Genomic DNA, 13,424 nt, shown 5'->3' with positions numbered 1-13,424 from the left:
CAAGTCAACGACAAGGCGAAGAAGAAAGAGCATGGACAAACATCAGAAAAAGCTGTTTTATTTATTAGACAGAAAGAAACGATATTCACTCACAGGCAGTTATACGTGCATTGTCACGATGCAAATCCAAACACGGAATCAAAATTCAATGTGATCTTGAAGAAAAGTTAATTCCAAATATTGGTTTTATTAAAGTTTTAAAGTAAAAGTGAAACCAATGCATATGTAACAATTCCCATGAAAAAAAAACACTCTTTAAATTGTATATCCGGTAAACCAATCTGGGGGTGGGCGAGCGCAGCGAGCAGAGCCCCCTAGTAATAATATATGCTACTGTAACTGGAACACAGGTAGCAGCACAATTCATGTCCCACAAGGTTCACTACTAGCACACATACCGAACCACAAGAAAATAAAGAGGTTACTTTAAATAATTCAACAGAAGAAAAATGGGCTCCTAAAAGAGGAGGAGCAGTAAGAGTCAACTATGTAGAATCCCTCAACTCACTAGAGGGCACACTTTGCCTCTTTCACACTGTATGATTTCAGTATGAGAATACTGTTGGCATTAGCATTACCCAACACATAGCACCTGACAGAAAGAGGCTACAGTGTTTATAGAGGTAAATAAACCCGTGTTGAATTATACTTAACAAAAAATAAATATATTTATATTTATTTATACACACAGACACACACCAGTGGAACCTCAGGTCACGACCATAATTCGTTCCAAAACTCTGGTCGCAACCCGATTTGGTTGTGACCCGAAGTAATTTCCCCCCATAGGATTGTATGTAAATACAATTAATCCGTTCCAGACCGTATGAGCTGTATGTAAATACAGTATATACACGCTCGCTCGCGCTCTCGCTGCACAGGGAGAGATTGAACACGTGCAGAAATCATCAGCGCGTACGAACCGGAAGGGAAACAGGCTTGTTCGTCACCTGAGTGTGTGGTCATGAACAGATGCAAAAGTGAAGAACTTTTTGGTAAAACCCGATTTGTGCGTGGTCCGAGACTTTCGTGACCCGAGGTTCCACTGTATATTTTATTTATATATCTCTCATATATATTATAAATATCTCCATTACACAGTTATTTTAAGAAATAGTGTGTCCAAAAATTGTGTTATTGGTAAAGAACCAAAACCAATTTAGTTTATAACATCAGTTCAGTTTAATCTAAGGTAAGAGCTTGGTCCTCAAGTAATTACTGAATATAGCAGTGTCATTGCATTGCTGAGTCATTTCAGGAAAATGGTAACTAATTGCTTTTTGTGCAGACCAAGTAACAAATTAACAGTGACCTTGTGACCTCAAATGTAAATTAACTAGAATGTAAAAAAGTAGGAAGGTGAAATGTACATAAACAGGCAAACTAACAGCACATGTTAAAGAAAAAAATAGTCAGTCCTTCAATAAATTTACAACCTATAATTATTTTTCTTCACACAAATTAAAATTCAGTACAGTCCAGTATATAAATAAAGGACTTGACCTAGCTGATGAGCTGTACAACAATAAGATGTTGCAGATGTTCTATCAGACAGTTGTGGCAAGCGCCCTCTTCTACGCAGTGGTGTGCTGGGGAAGCAGCATAAAGAAGAGGGACGCCTCACGCCTGGACAAACTGGTGAGGAAGGCAGGCTCTATTGTAGGCACGGAGCTGGAGTGTTTGACATCCATGGCAGAGCGACGGGCACTGAGCAGGCTCCTGTCAATAATGGAGAATCCACTGCATCCACTGAACAGTATCATCTCCAGACAGAGGAGCAGCTTCAGCGACAGACTGCTGTCAATGTCCTGCTCCACTGACAGACTGAGGAGATCGTTCCTCCCCCATACTATGTGACTCTTCAATTTCACCCAGGGGGGTAAACGTTAAAATTATACAAAGTTATTGTCTGTCTGTATACCTGCATTGTTATCACTCTTTAATTTAATATTGTTCTTTATCAGTATGCTGCTGCTGGAGTATGCGAATTTCCCCTTGGAATTAACAAATTATCTATCTATACAGGAAAAAAACAAAAACAAACATTGTTCCATAAACATACCACCTTTTTTTTTTTTTTAATTTGGACATTACCAAACAGCAACAAATAGCACAGTTTGGGAAAGAATAAATTGCAATAAAATAGCTTCCTTAAAACAAATAATAGATAAAATGTCATTAGTCAAATAAAAAAATATACATTTTAAAAGATCAAATTCACAGGAAAGCATTTAGTAAAATGATTGAAGAATTCTACAATAAGAGCAGAATACTCCGACTGACTAAAAAGGGTTTGTGATATTTTTATGAAGTATCTTTTATACCTGAAGACAGTGCTGAATACACTGAGGCTTATCTTTCAATGATAACTTGGACAAAAGCCGCAGGAAAGTTTTGAGCAATAAAAAAATTTCCTCTCGGATTTTAAGCAGATCATTTGGGGAAAAGCACACATTCCCCTGCTGATCTTCATCTTCAGATTCTTCTTCAATCTAAATAAAAAAAAGAGCTTAAATTTTGACACTGCATTTTCAGTCCATTTAAAATCACATAACCTTAAATGATTTCATTTACATCATTTGACTACACTCTACCAACAAACTTTATCAAAGCCATCTTAATCTAAGAACGTTTGAGTATAACTTTAATTTGGTGTAATAAACATTATGTTTCAAATAGGAAAATAGTGCTAGACTTTGATGTAATATTTTGCTAGAAAAAAATATATACTGTAAATAAATTTTGTTTGTATCAATATATACTGTATATGCTAAGCACAGCCTGTCTGTCATGCAAAAACTTCCCTTAGCCTTGAACCTTAATCTTGGTCTTAATCAAGAGTTTATGGTGTGACAAACGTAACGTAACTCATGACTTGGAGGAGCTGGCTACCTCAAATATATAATTGAGCTTTGGGTCTTCCAGGTCCTTCTCCCGGGAAGCGCTGACCCAGCCATGTGCCCTAGCTGACAGGAAAAGAGAATCTGCATAAGCATGCACCACTCCTGATAGAAAAAGATAAGCTGCTCCAGCATGTGGCACTGCTGACAGGAAAAGAGACTTCTAACAGTGAAGCACATTGCACATGCCGACCGATTTGCCTTTGTGGTGAAAGCAGTCATTCACTTTGAGCACATCTGATAGTCATACATGACCAAAGAACTGGGGGTGCAAATTTCCACCACCAATTTATTCCGCTTTGGGTCCTTTGTCCAGGGTGCAGCCGCTTTACCCTGCAACATTAAGAATGAATCAAAAAGAACAGTAAGCACGTCTGTCAGGAAAAGAGCCGCAGTGACGTCTGCTGACAGTGAAGGACATTGCAGCAACCTTAGCACAGTGACCTATGGCACTATGAGAGGCACATCTTTGAGGACTGGAGAACCGAGTGTTACTAGTATGATTTAAAATGTGGAATTTATCATAAAAAATATGTACACTTGCATAAAGGAAATGCAGTTTACCCAAGCCATACATGATTAAATGATATTGATAAAAAAGTAGATTTTAGAAAAGTGACCCAACCTGCCTGTGAATGCATAATAAATCTTCCTAATAAATGAAAATACCTCAAATTTAGTCCTCAAATTCAAGAATTTAAGAGTACTGAAATAATGTCTGGAAAGGACTATAGTACACATAGCCTTAATATTAATCATTTTAGAAGTTGCTGCTTATATGTCAAAAATCTGACTATCAATGTGAAGCAGGTAATGAATAAACATGTTATTAGCACTTAAGGGGGAAACACTTGAATTTCTAAAATCCTAGGCAATTTTAATTGTCTAATTTTAAAATTAAAGCCTCATATTTAGGACTGTGCCTATGCTGGGTGTGAAGTACTCAAGTTTAAACTTGTTATTGAAGAATGTTATTATATACACTGTAAATACAATTTACTGGTACTATTATGCCCTAAAAGGACAGTGCACTCAGGGTTATTAAAGGCATTTTCAGATAATTCTTTTTACAAATCGTCTAAAGATGCACATACCTCCATCTCCTCTTGTCGTGGTTTGGTCCGCTTCCTACCTTTAATTTTGTTTTGGGAACTTTTTACAGTGTCTTTTTTACGCTTTCCTCTGCTGACATTTTCTTGGGGCCAGCTCTTTTTCAAAGTGTCCAAACATTTATCAAACATTATTGGGTGAAATATCCGGTTGGCAACACTGCCTGCATCATTAATAAAAATGAATTTAAAAGAATATCAGTATATTTACAATTTAACATTTACATAGATGTTGCACATTTATTCAAACTGAATGATCCAACACATTAATAAAACTTTAGATGTCAGCTGTGGTGAAACAAAAAAAAAAAACAAAAAAAAAAAAACAGTATGCACAATATTTCAGAATGCATGGATTCTTACATTCTTTGCTGTACTTTGGCACTCAGCCCTAAAGGTCATGCTATTATTACTAGGTGAAAACTAAACAGTGTCACTTCTATAGAGTGTGCATTCCCAAGTAAACAGTACTTAAGTGTGCTTATGGTCATCTTTATTTTAAACCTGTAGTTTATTCAGAATATTTGGATTCACTCCTGATCCTTTCTTTCCACTGACAAATGTTGAATTGTCAAATTAAGCAAGTGATTTACATTAGAGATGCCAAAGTATTTCACACCAGAATGACTTAAAGAAATTTTAAAAACCTGAGAAAAATAAAGTCTCTGTTGATATCTTTCTTAAATAATGAAGCATTCACTCAATAGTGCAAGAAATATTATATTTTACCACTTGTTTAAAATATCTTTATATGAACCTCAACACAATAAGAAAAATCTTATCCTTTGCAATGTAAACTAATTTGCAGCTTTGCTTTTTTAGTTCTCTATTAACATCTTTTGCTTTTATGTATTAGTTTATATCCTTAATGCTAAGGCTGTAAAACTTAGTAATATAGTTATTGGTTTGCTGCAGACCTCTGTCACTTAACTGTATTACAAACAAGTAAGACAAAAAAATGACTTGATTCTGTCAGAAAGTAGCCACCATCTTTTTCCTAAATTTCATCTCTTGCTCTTTGGTTGAAGATTTAGGTTTCTGGTGGTAAAGAGCAACAGATTTAAGAACTCTTATTCCCAAGGATATAAGTATTTCAAATTTTGTTACTTGTTAGGATGTTGCCGAGTTCTTATTATTATTACTGTGTACTGTTAAAAGTAACCACTCTTTGTAAAAACTTAAGTGCATGTATATACGATAACACTGGTTGTCAGCTGTTCTGTATTGATATATTTCTTGTATCTGTGTTAACAATACATTGTTTACAGCAGGAAAGTGCAAAATGTAAATTTCCTTCTGAGATAATACAAGTCTACCTAAATTAATCATCTGCTTATTTTTCCGTGGGTTTAATTCTTCTGTCTGTAGCACAGATATAATAAGTAAAACATTATTAAACTGTGTTAATATCTACAATGCACTTCACTGAAACATTTCTCTTAGAAGCAGGTGTAAAAGCAAACTGTTACAACTGAAACCAGTATTCTTGAGTCTGTAGTTACGGTTCTGTGATCAGTAGGTTTCTCTTAAATATCTACATGTGACATGGCATCAGATTTCTAGGTTATTCATATGTATTATTTTGCAATTCAAATAGCTTAAACTGCTTTTCAGCACAACCTATGATCTGTTTAAAGGTAAAGATTCCCTATTTATCCATATATTTGACATAGTTTTTTGCCTGGCTTTCATAACATGAATTGCTGCACCTTTGTTTTCAATGCCACCCCCTCACCAACTTTAGGGGTATAAACATATTGCTCATCCCAATGCAGTCTTAACAAGTACCAAGCATCCTAAGCACATAGTATGTCTATTCCAGGGTAATCTTTAAGACATCCCTAACAAGAGATGTTCTGAAGGAAACTGAATGTAACCAAGAAATGCGTTTGCCATGGTAAGTGAAATTATTCACTTTGAAATCCTGATGTCACTAATCACCTTTGCTGCATACAACAAAAAAATAAAATAATCTTAGAAGTTAAACGCCACATGTCTTTTCACTTCCCAGTATTCCGATACTTATTAAGGACTAAAGCTTTGTCATTTCTCTGGACCATGCCTTAAAAATATATATGTTTTTTATTTAATAAAACATTTACTGTAAAAACTGTTCAGCTTGACTATTGTCAGCAGACTAAACACCAAAAATAAAATTATCTGACTCTAACATAGTCAACACTTGGTAAATACTTGCAATTAGCTCATTTAACATATAGACTTTTGCTAGTGTGCATTCTTGAGCATTGCTAAACAGCAATGGGGAGGCTCAGCAGTTAGTGGGCATAGGTCAGAAGGACTTGTTTGTTTATTTTGTTTGGAATCTGCAGTTTGAAGTATTACTTTATTCTTATTCATTAACAGAGCAGCTTAACTTAATATGCATATACATTACAATTTACTATGCATATTACCACCAACAGAAGTTTTATGGGTTTAGTATATATGGATAAATTATATGCATATATTGATATAAACACTGGCATTGGCTATAGCTTTTTTTTTTTTTTTTTAAACTTTTCTTTAAGCATTTTAAAGGTGTACCAATGCACTTTGGGATCATAAAAAGGAAATTAGATTTGCTAAAATAAAATTACCATCTCACATGCCCTGTTAATGCAAAAATAAGTAATACTAGTATAAAAACAATGTATTCTAGTAAGCAGACGAAGAATAATAATAAGTATTTGCTTTATATTTCACTTTCCCATTAAATTCAGTTTGATGTTTCCACATTAAATTGTCAAAGGACTTTGACAAAGAAAGGGTGTAGTACAGGACAATTTGCTCACATTCACCTCATTCAATTAAAAAAAAAATTCTTGCCTGGAACTTCAAGAAGCAAAAAATAAAGACCAGCTGCATTCATAGCATACTGTCGCTGTTCAACACTGCAAGATGACTTCTGAACCAGCTGAACAAAGTGGTATAACAAGGCCACTAGGGCATTGGACTGGATATTATTTTTAGTAAACAGGGTCCAGATGCTCTACAAGAGGGAAAAAAAGAAAAATGTGGTTAAAATTAATTATGTTGATAACATTGCCTAGTTTGGCATCATTCCCTCTACCTGTATCATGGCGCACCTCTCACCCAATACAGCAAACATTCTTCTGATGCAAGTGTAGACCTTCAGGTTAGTTGTAAACTATATATTGACCCAACAAGAATGAGTATGTGTGTAGTTTAGGGGTTAGAATCTTTGTATATGCCCTGCAATTAACAAGGCTGGCTCCTGCTTTGCACCAAATCAAATACCATAATGTCTTTGAACTTGAGTAAAGTAAATGGATGCATGAATAAATAAACTAAACACTTTCCAAAATGACTAGTGTCATGACAGAGTGTGTGAAGTATAACAATACTATTTCTCTGGATTGGGCAAAAAGCAAATAAAGCTGGAGGAGACATGTCAAATTATTCTTGTTTGTATAAGATAGATAGCCTCTAAACAAACCTTTCAGAAACCTTTAGGTTTCTTGAATGGACTAGCAAGGCAATTGAATTAAAAAGGAGCATTTTTATAGAAAATGTCTTTCTTCTATACACACTGTATACATTTAAATTGCAGTCCATTACATAAATAATTTATTAAAAAAAAAAAAAAAAAAAAAAAAAACAACATTATGTATGACAGATACATGACCTGTTATAACCTGTCTTACACTTACTTCAGTGCTGGCAACGTTGTCTGTTGAAAAAGGCAGCAATCCATTATAGATGTTTCTAAAAACCTCTAGGCCACCTTCTGTGATCTGTGCTTCTAAAAGGGGATCCAATGGCTCAGTCTCAGTAAAGTCCAGCTCCCATATAGTATCCACCCAAACTGTAACAGCAAGGAGAAAATTATGCCTAGTGTTAGCATGCAATATATAGCAAAGCATATCACAGCAGAAGGAAAATACAAATAACCCACTATTTAGACTAAAGTTTTCAAAAATAAAAATATTTGAAAATATTCAGACAATCTGAAGCAATGTGAACTATAGCCCTCTATTAGAAGAACAAGATAGAATAATCAAAATTAACAAAAAGAAAATGGCAATGCCTTAAAAGAAACACCATTCAAAAACTACTATTAAGAACAAATACTTTCAAAATAGGAAAACAGGAACATTGCTGAGATGATGATGTCAAATAAAAAAGGTATATATGCACACAGGAAAGACAGACACATATTTAACCTCTACTGTAATATAATTAATTGTTCACACAGGTTTAGAAGAAATTTATCTTTCTTAGTTTTTTTCATTAAGAGACCTCTAACACAATTTTTTCTGTGCTATATATAATTTACAACAGCAAAGAAGGAAAAATAGCATACAGGTGTAAAATTCAGTGTCTGCATTGTGCATCCTCCAGATTCATTTTAGAACAAATACTGATGTTTATTATCAATGCAATAATCCATATCAATAATGCAATTACTCAGGACTCAGGCAGCATTTCTGTAATATATAAAACCATTTTATAGTCCCTCTCTTTCAAAGATCCAAGAGGACAGTGGGAAAAGGATCTCTCACTCAACAGCTCAGAAAAGGAATGGAAGGTAGCAATGCAGAGAATTCACTCAAGCTCCATATGCGCAAAGCATCCAATTATTCAACTTAAAATTATATATTGAGCGCATCTGTCTCATTTAAAATTGTCCAAAGTGATTCCAGAGCAAGAATCAACCTGCGAACATTGCAATCAAGTTCCAGCCTCACTGGGCCACATGTTTTGGGCCTGCCCGAAAATCTTTAAATGCATATAAAACAGCCTTGGTGTCACACTCCCTCCTAATCCATTAACAGCTGTGTTTGGTGTACTCCCAGATGGGCTTAAAGTGGAGAAGGACAAACAAACTAATTTCCTTTACTACACTATTGGCACGTAGACTTATCTTGCTCAACTGGAAGCATCCTAACTCTCCTATTCTAAGTCAGTGGGTAACTGATGTTATATACTATTTGAAACTGGAAAAAATCAAATTCTCACTTAGAGGATAGGTGCAAAACTTTTTCAGAATCTGGCAGGATCTGATCAATAACATTTTAGAATAACCTTTTAAAGCACTGAGGATTTCTCCATTTATCATTATTCACCTATTAATTCATCTATTTACTCATTTTTACTAGCTTTAAGTTTTACTCTGTTGGCTTAGCTCTCTTTCCCAGGGGTGGGGGTCGATTTGTTTTCGATCTTATGTTTGTAAAAATTGATTTATTTGTATGGTATGATGTGTGATTTTAATAAAATCAATAAAATAAAAAAATGCAATTACTTGTAAATCACATTATTGCAATCATACTTTGTACTGTAACAGTCTTTGTACACAAACTGACTGAAAATGCTATCATCTCAATATGTGGTAAATGCAATGAACTCTGCCTGGTTTACCTAAACAACTTTCCGATTGATAGATAGAAAACACACATTTCCCAACTTTAATATTTACCTGCAAATCCCTAAAATCAAACATACTACAAATTACCTGCAACTGTAAATCTTTCCTTTACGCTTTGACACAAATTCTCATTAGCTTAGTGACAACTATGATCTGCTACTTTCATCCCAAATATGTATTTGGTTCCAAATTACGGTTTGAGGTTAAAAATACACTGTGTGTGTACATCATTTTACATTTATCAAGCCTTAACTTTTTGTGATACGAAGTTGTTTCTTTTAGAACATAAAATAGTGACAAATACATCCAGATGATTATGTATTATATATGACTTAAATGAGTTCCACCTCAGACACATTAGGCACTCCAATGGCTACCTTGGCGGCATAATATTTTGGATAAAAATGCACAATGGACATTTGTCTAGATTGCTTGCTTTGGAGCCACCTGTCCTGGTAAAACTGAAAAGAAAGGTGAACCAGCTGACAGCTTACTTTGAATTTTCAGTTCATACCTTATTGTGATATTGTCGATGTCTTGATTATGTGTTTTCAATTGATTAATGAGTTGTGTACAAAACCAAAAGCTGACCAAAAAAAAAAAAATACACATACAACAAAAGACTTTAAATATTATGCATACATATATACACACACATGCACATACATCTAAGATAGGATGAAATGTAAGTAATCAATTGAGACCTCAGCATTAACATTTGCAGTGCACTATGCAATGCATACGTCTCTGTTATATCCCATTTGGCATTGGATTGGTAAAAGCAGTGTTAATGTTTGTGATGTGCCAACTACTGTATTTGAATGACATATGCAATGCATCTTATTACTAAAAATGTTTATGATGTGCCATACAGATACACAGCAACCAGACAGACACAAAGTATAACGGTGGATTTATATAAAATATATATAAGGAACATTAAAAAAATTTAGATGAGAACAGGCCATTCAGCACAAGAAAGCTTGCCAGTCCTAACTACTTCATTCATCCATAATAAATTCAAGTCTAGTTGTGAAGGTCCTTAAACTCCTACTGTCTATTACACTACTTAGTAACTTAATCCATATATTTATAGTGCCCTGTGTTAAGAAAAATGTAATCTTTGGACGAAATTTACCCTTAACAAGTTTCCAACTGTGTCCCCGTATTCTTGCTAAACTCATTTTAATGTAATGGTTTCAAACCACTGTACTAATTCACTTCATAATTTTAAATGTTTCAGTCATGTCAACTCCTAACCTTCTTTTGCTTAAACAGAAAAGGATCATATGAATTATATATGAATGTATATAAATACACACACAAGGAAACTCAACTGTTTTAAAGTGGACAGAACCATAACGACACTTTTTAATAAGTCCTTTATTAAATCAATTGTTACATTTGCTGTTATTTGTTGGTTTGGCAACCTCTGCAATAAGAATATAAATCATCTTAACAACATTATAAAAATTAGCATTAAAACTATTGGTTTACAGCAGACCTCCATCACTGAAATGTATTGCAAACAAGTTAGAAAGAAGGTCAACTCAATTCTGTCAGACAGTAGCCATCCTCTTTCCTGTAAATTCCAGCTGATGCCATCCGGCATTAGATTTAGGTTTCCAGAGGTAAAGTGCAACAGGTTTAAGAACTCCTTTATTCCTACAGCTATAGGCATTTTAAATTATTGTAGGCATGCTGCTAAATGTTAAATTTTGATTATTACTTTATGTACTGTTGAAAGCAAGTATTATTCTATACATTGATCTTGAGTGTGTGCTTATGCAACAGAATTGAATGTCAAATGTTGTGTCTTTGTTTATCTGTTGGCTCTCTGTAGCAATGACTTTTGTTTTTGTACTTTCTGCTGCAAACAAATTCCCCTCTAGGATAATAAACTCGACTTAACCTAAACTAACACACACACAGTCAAAACGTTGGACACACTAAGAAATGTTCATGTATTTGATACAAACTAATCATGACACCATTAAATTGATTTAAGACATCAAGTCTATTCCTGTTTGAAATACCTGGAATTTAGTATTCACAAATGACTGCAAAGCCCTATTTTTCAGCAACCGTTCATTCGGTGTCCTAATTCTCAACTGAAATTGTTTATCTAGCTATATACTGCGCACACACACACACACACACACACACACACACACACACACACACACACACACACACACACACACACACGAAACATTCATAACGTTGTCAGTGTATGTGGTTATTAACTAGCATAAATACCCTGTAGATACAAACAGTACCTTAATCTAGTGGTGCGAGTGCCAAAGGTACTGTGTCGTTCACCAGAACATTGAATTCAATAAAATAACTGTGCAGGTCGGCTGTGGCATTTAATAATACTGCTTGTCATTCTAAGATTGTGTGTGTTGATATACTGTATGTCCTGCACAGAAGGCAACTGTTCAGCAGTTCTGAGCCGCTTTCACCGCCCTTCATAGTTTTATAGTTTTGTCTATGAATTACGTTGTTTGAAAACTGACTTAACTGTTCCATCTTTATTACAATAAGTGGCATGCTTATTTCTATTCATTACTAATAACTCTCTCTGACCTCCTATTCAAAATGTTAAAATGCTTCCCGGTAACGTTCAGGCGCTATCTATACATAGATTCGCACATTGTATTTAAGAAAGAAATGGAGATCTCTAAATATCTAGTATGGGTGAACTCCATGTCGACATTTCAACAGTTAATTTCCTAAAGATATCAAATCAAAATCGGTTAATTACTTGCGAGGATTGTGACGAATACATTTATTAGAATTGCATTGTTAACATATTGCTCAAAATAACTTTTAATTTACTGTTTTAAAAAGCTGTACCACTTCACGACTAACACATATAACAGCCGGAAACATAAAAGGGTGGCAGTACAAAAAAACTTACCGTTTGATAGCTCGTTGATTTTTAATAAAGTGAAATTTTCCAGTAACTCCATTTGTAAATCGCTCACGGACAACAGTATCGAAAACCCCGCGCCAAAATAGCAACGCTGTACATCGCGATGTCTCTGCTCACCGCCCCGCCCATCACTGATATAATTTTTTTATTTTCGTTTTATTTTTTGTTTTTGGTATTATAATTACAAAATATACTTTGTTTAATACTCAACTTTACAAAATTACTTAATTTCTTTAGTAAAACGAAAAAAAATTACAGTTTCCATTTTGGCGACCACGGGAAAGCGTTTAAAAATAGTATTGCACCAACATGGCGGACAACTGCTTCAGTTGCAGGATCGTGAAGAGCATGCGCCGATCAAACGTCCATGGCTGCGCCGGCGCTGTGGGCAAGGCAAATGAAGTTTTGAATATAATTTTTCGTTTGGGCCGTTTGAAGAGAGAATTGCTGGCAACGTATTACGCTTAAACATGTGATGTAAATTACTTATCATTAATATCTAGGTCTGCATTAATTGTATGGCTATATTATTAATAAATATAGCTGTATCATTTTCTTTTAAATTAGTTTTAACTCAAACATAATGAACTTTTAAAAATAGTATTCAGAAACAAGTGTAGCGTTTAGTAATGAAAGTTCCGTGAATTTCAGGGGTGTTTATAATTATATTTTAAATATGGTTGAAAATGAAAGGATTATTTGTAACTAATCCTTCTAGACCTGTTTTACCCTTAATAAAAAGGTTAGTATCTTTATGTCTGTCTGTGAGTTCGTCGGTTGCTATGTCTCGTGGTTCCAAAAGATGGCGCATCACAAACATTTTTATAAAATACGTTGCGTGTGTAATTCCAACCGACAGCGCATCTCAGACATTAACACTGCTTTTAGGAATTCCATACCAAATGTCATATAATAGAGACATACACATTGCATGGTGCACTACAGGCATCAACGCTGAGGTCTATGTTGATTACTTAAATTTCAGCAGCTAGTTCAACTATAATACAAGTTGTACAATTACAAACATAATTAAACCATACATCATTTAAATGTAAGTGAACAATATATGAAGTTGAACTCACAGTAAA

At 34.5% G+C, this 13,424-nt stretch overlaps 1 protein-coding gene across 1 annotated transcript in view; it reads right to left on the bottom strand.

Moving 5' to 3' along the window:
• The window catches only part of ncapd3 (non-SMC condensin II complex, subunit D3), a 39,270-nt gene extending 26,803 nt beyond the window's left edge, over nucleotides 1-12,467 (bottom strand). The window contains exons 1-5 of the mRNA XM_028810423.2: nucleotides 12,322-12,467; nucleotides 7,681-7,835; nucleotides 6,836-6,998; nucleotides 3,995-4,173; nucleotides 2,325-2,492 (exon numbers count right to left, since the gene is read on the bottom strand). Coding sequence (XP_028666256.1) covers nucleotides 2,325-2,492; nucleotides 3,995-4,173; nucleotides 6,836-6,998; nucleotides 7,681-7,835; nucleotides 12,322-12,373 — 717 coding nt within the window. The 5' untranslated portion in view covers nucleotides 12,374-12,467. The remainder of the gene's footprint in view (nucleotides 1-2,324; nucleotides 2,493-3,994; nucleotides 4,174-6,835; nucleotides 6,999-7,680; nucleotides 7,836-12,321) is intronic.
• Between the last annotated feature and the right edge of the window lie 957 nt (nucleotides 12,468-13,424).

Source organism: Erpetoichthys calabaricus, chromosome 9 (assembly GCF_900747795.2).
Source record: "Erpetoichthys calabaricus chromosome 9, fErpCal1.3, whole genome shotgun sequence".
Lineage (NCBI taxonomy): Eukaryota > Metazoa > Chordata > Cladistia > Polypteriformes > Polypteridae > Erpetoichthys > Erpetoichthys calabaricus.
Note: the sequence above shows the minus strand (reverse complement) of the source record. Positions and strands in the feature narration are given on the sequence as shown.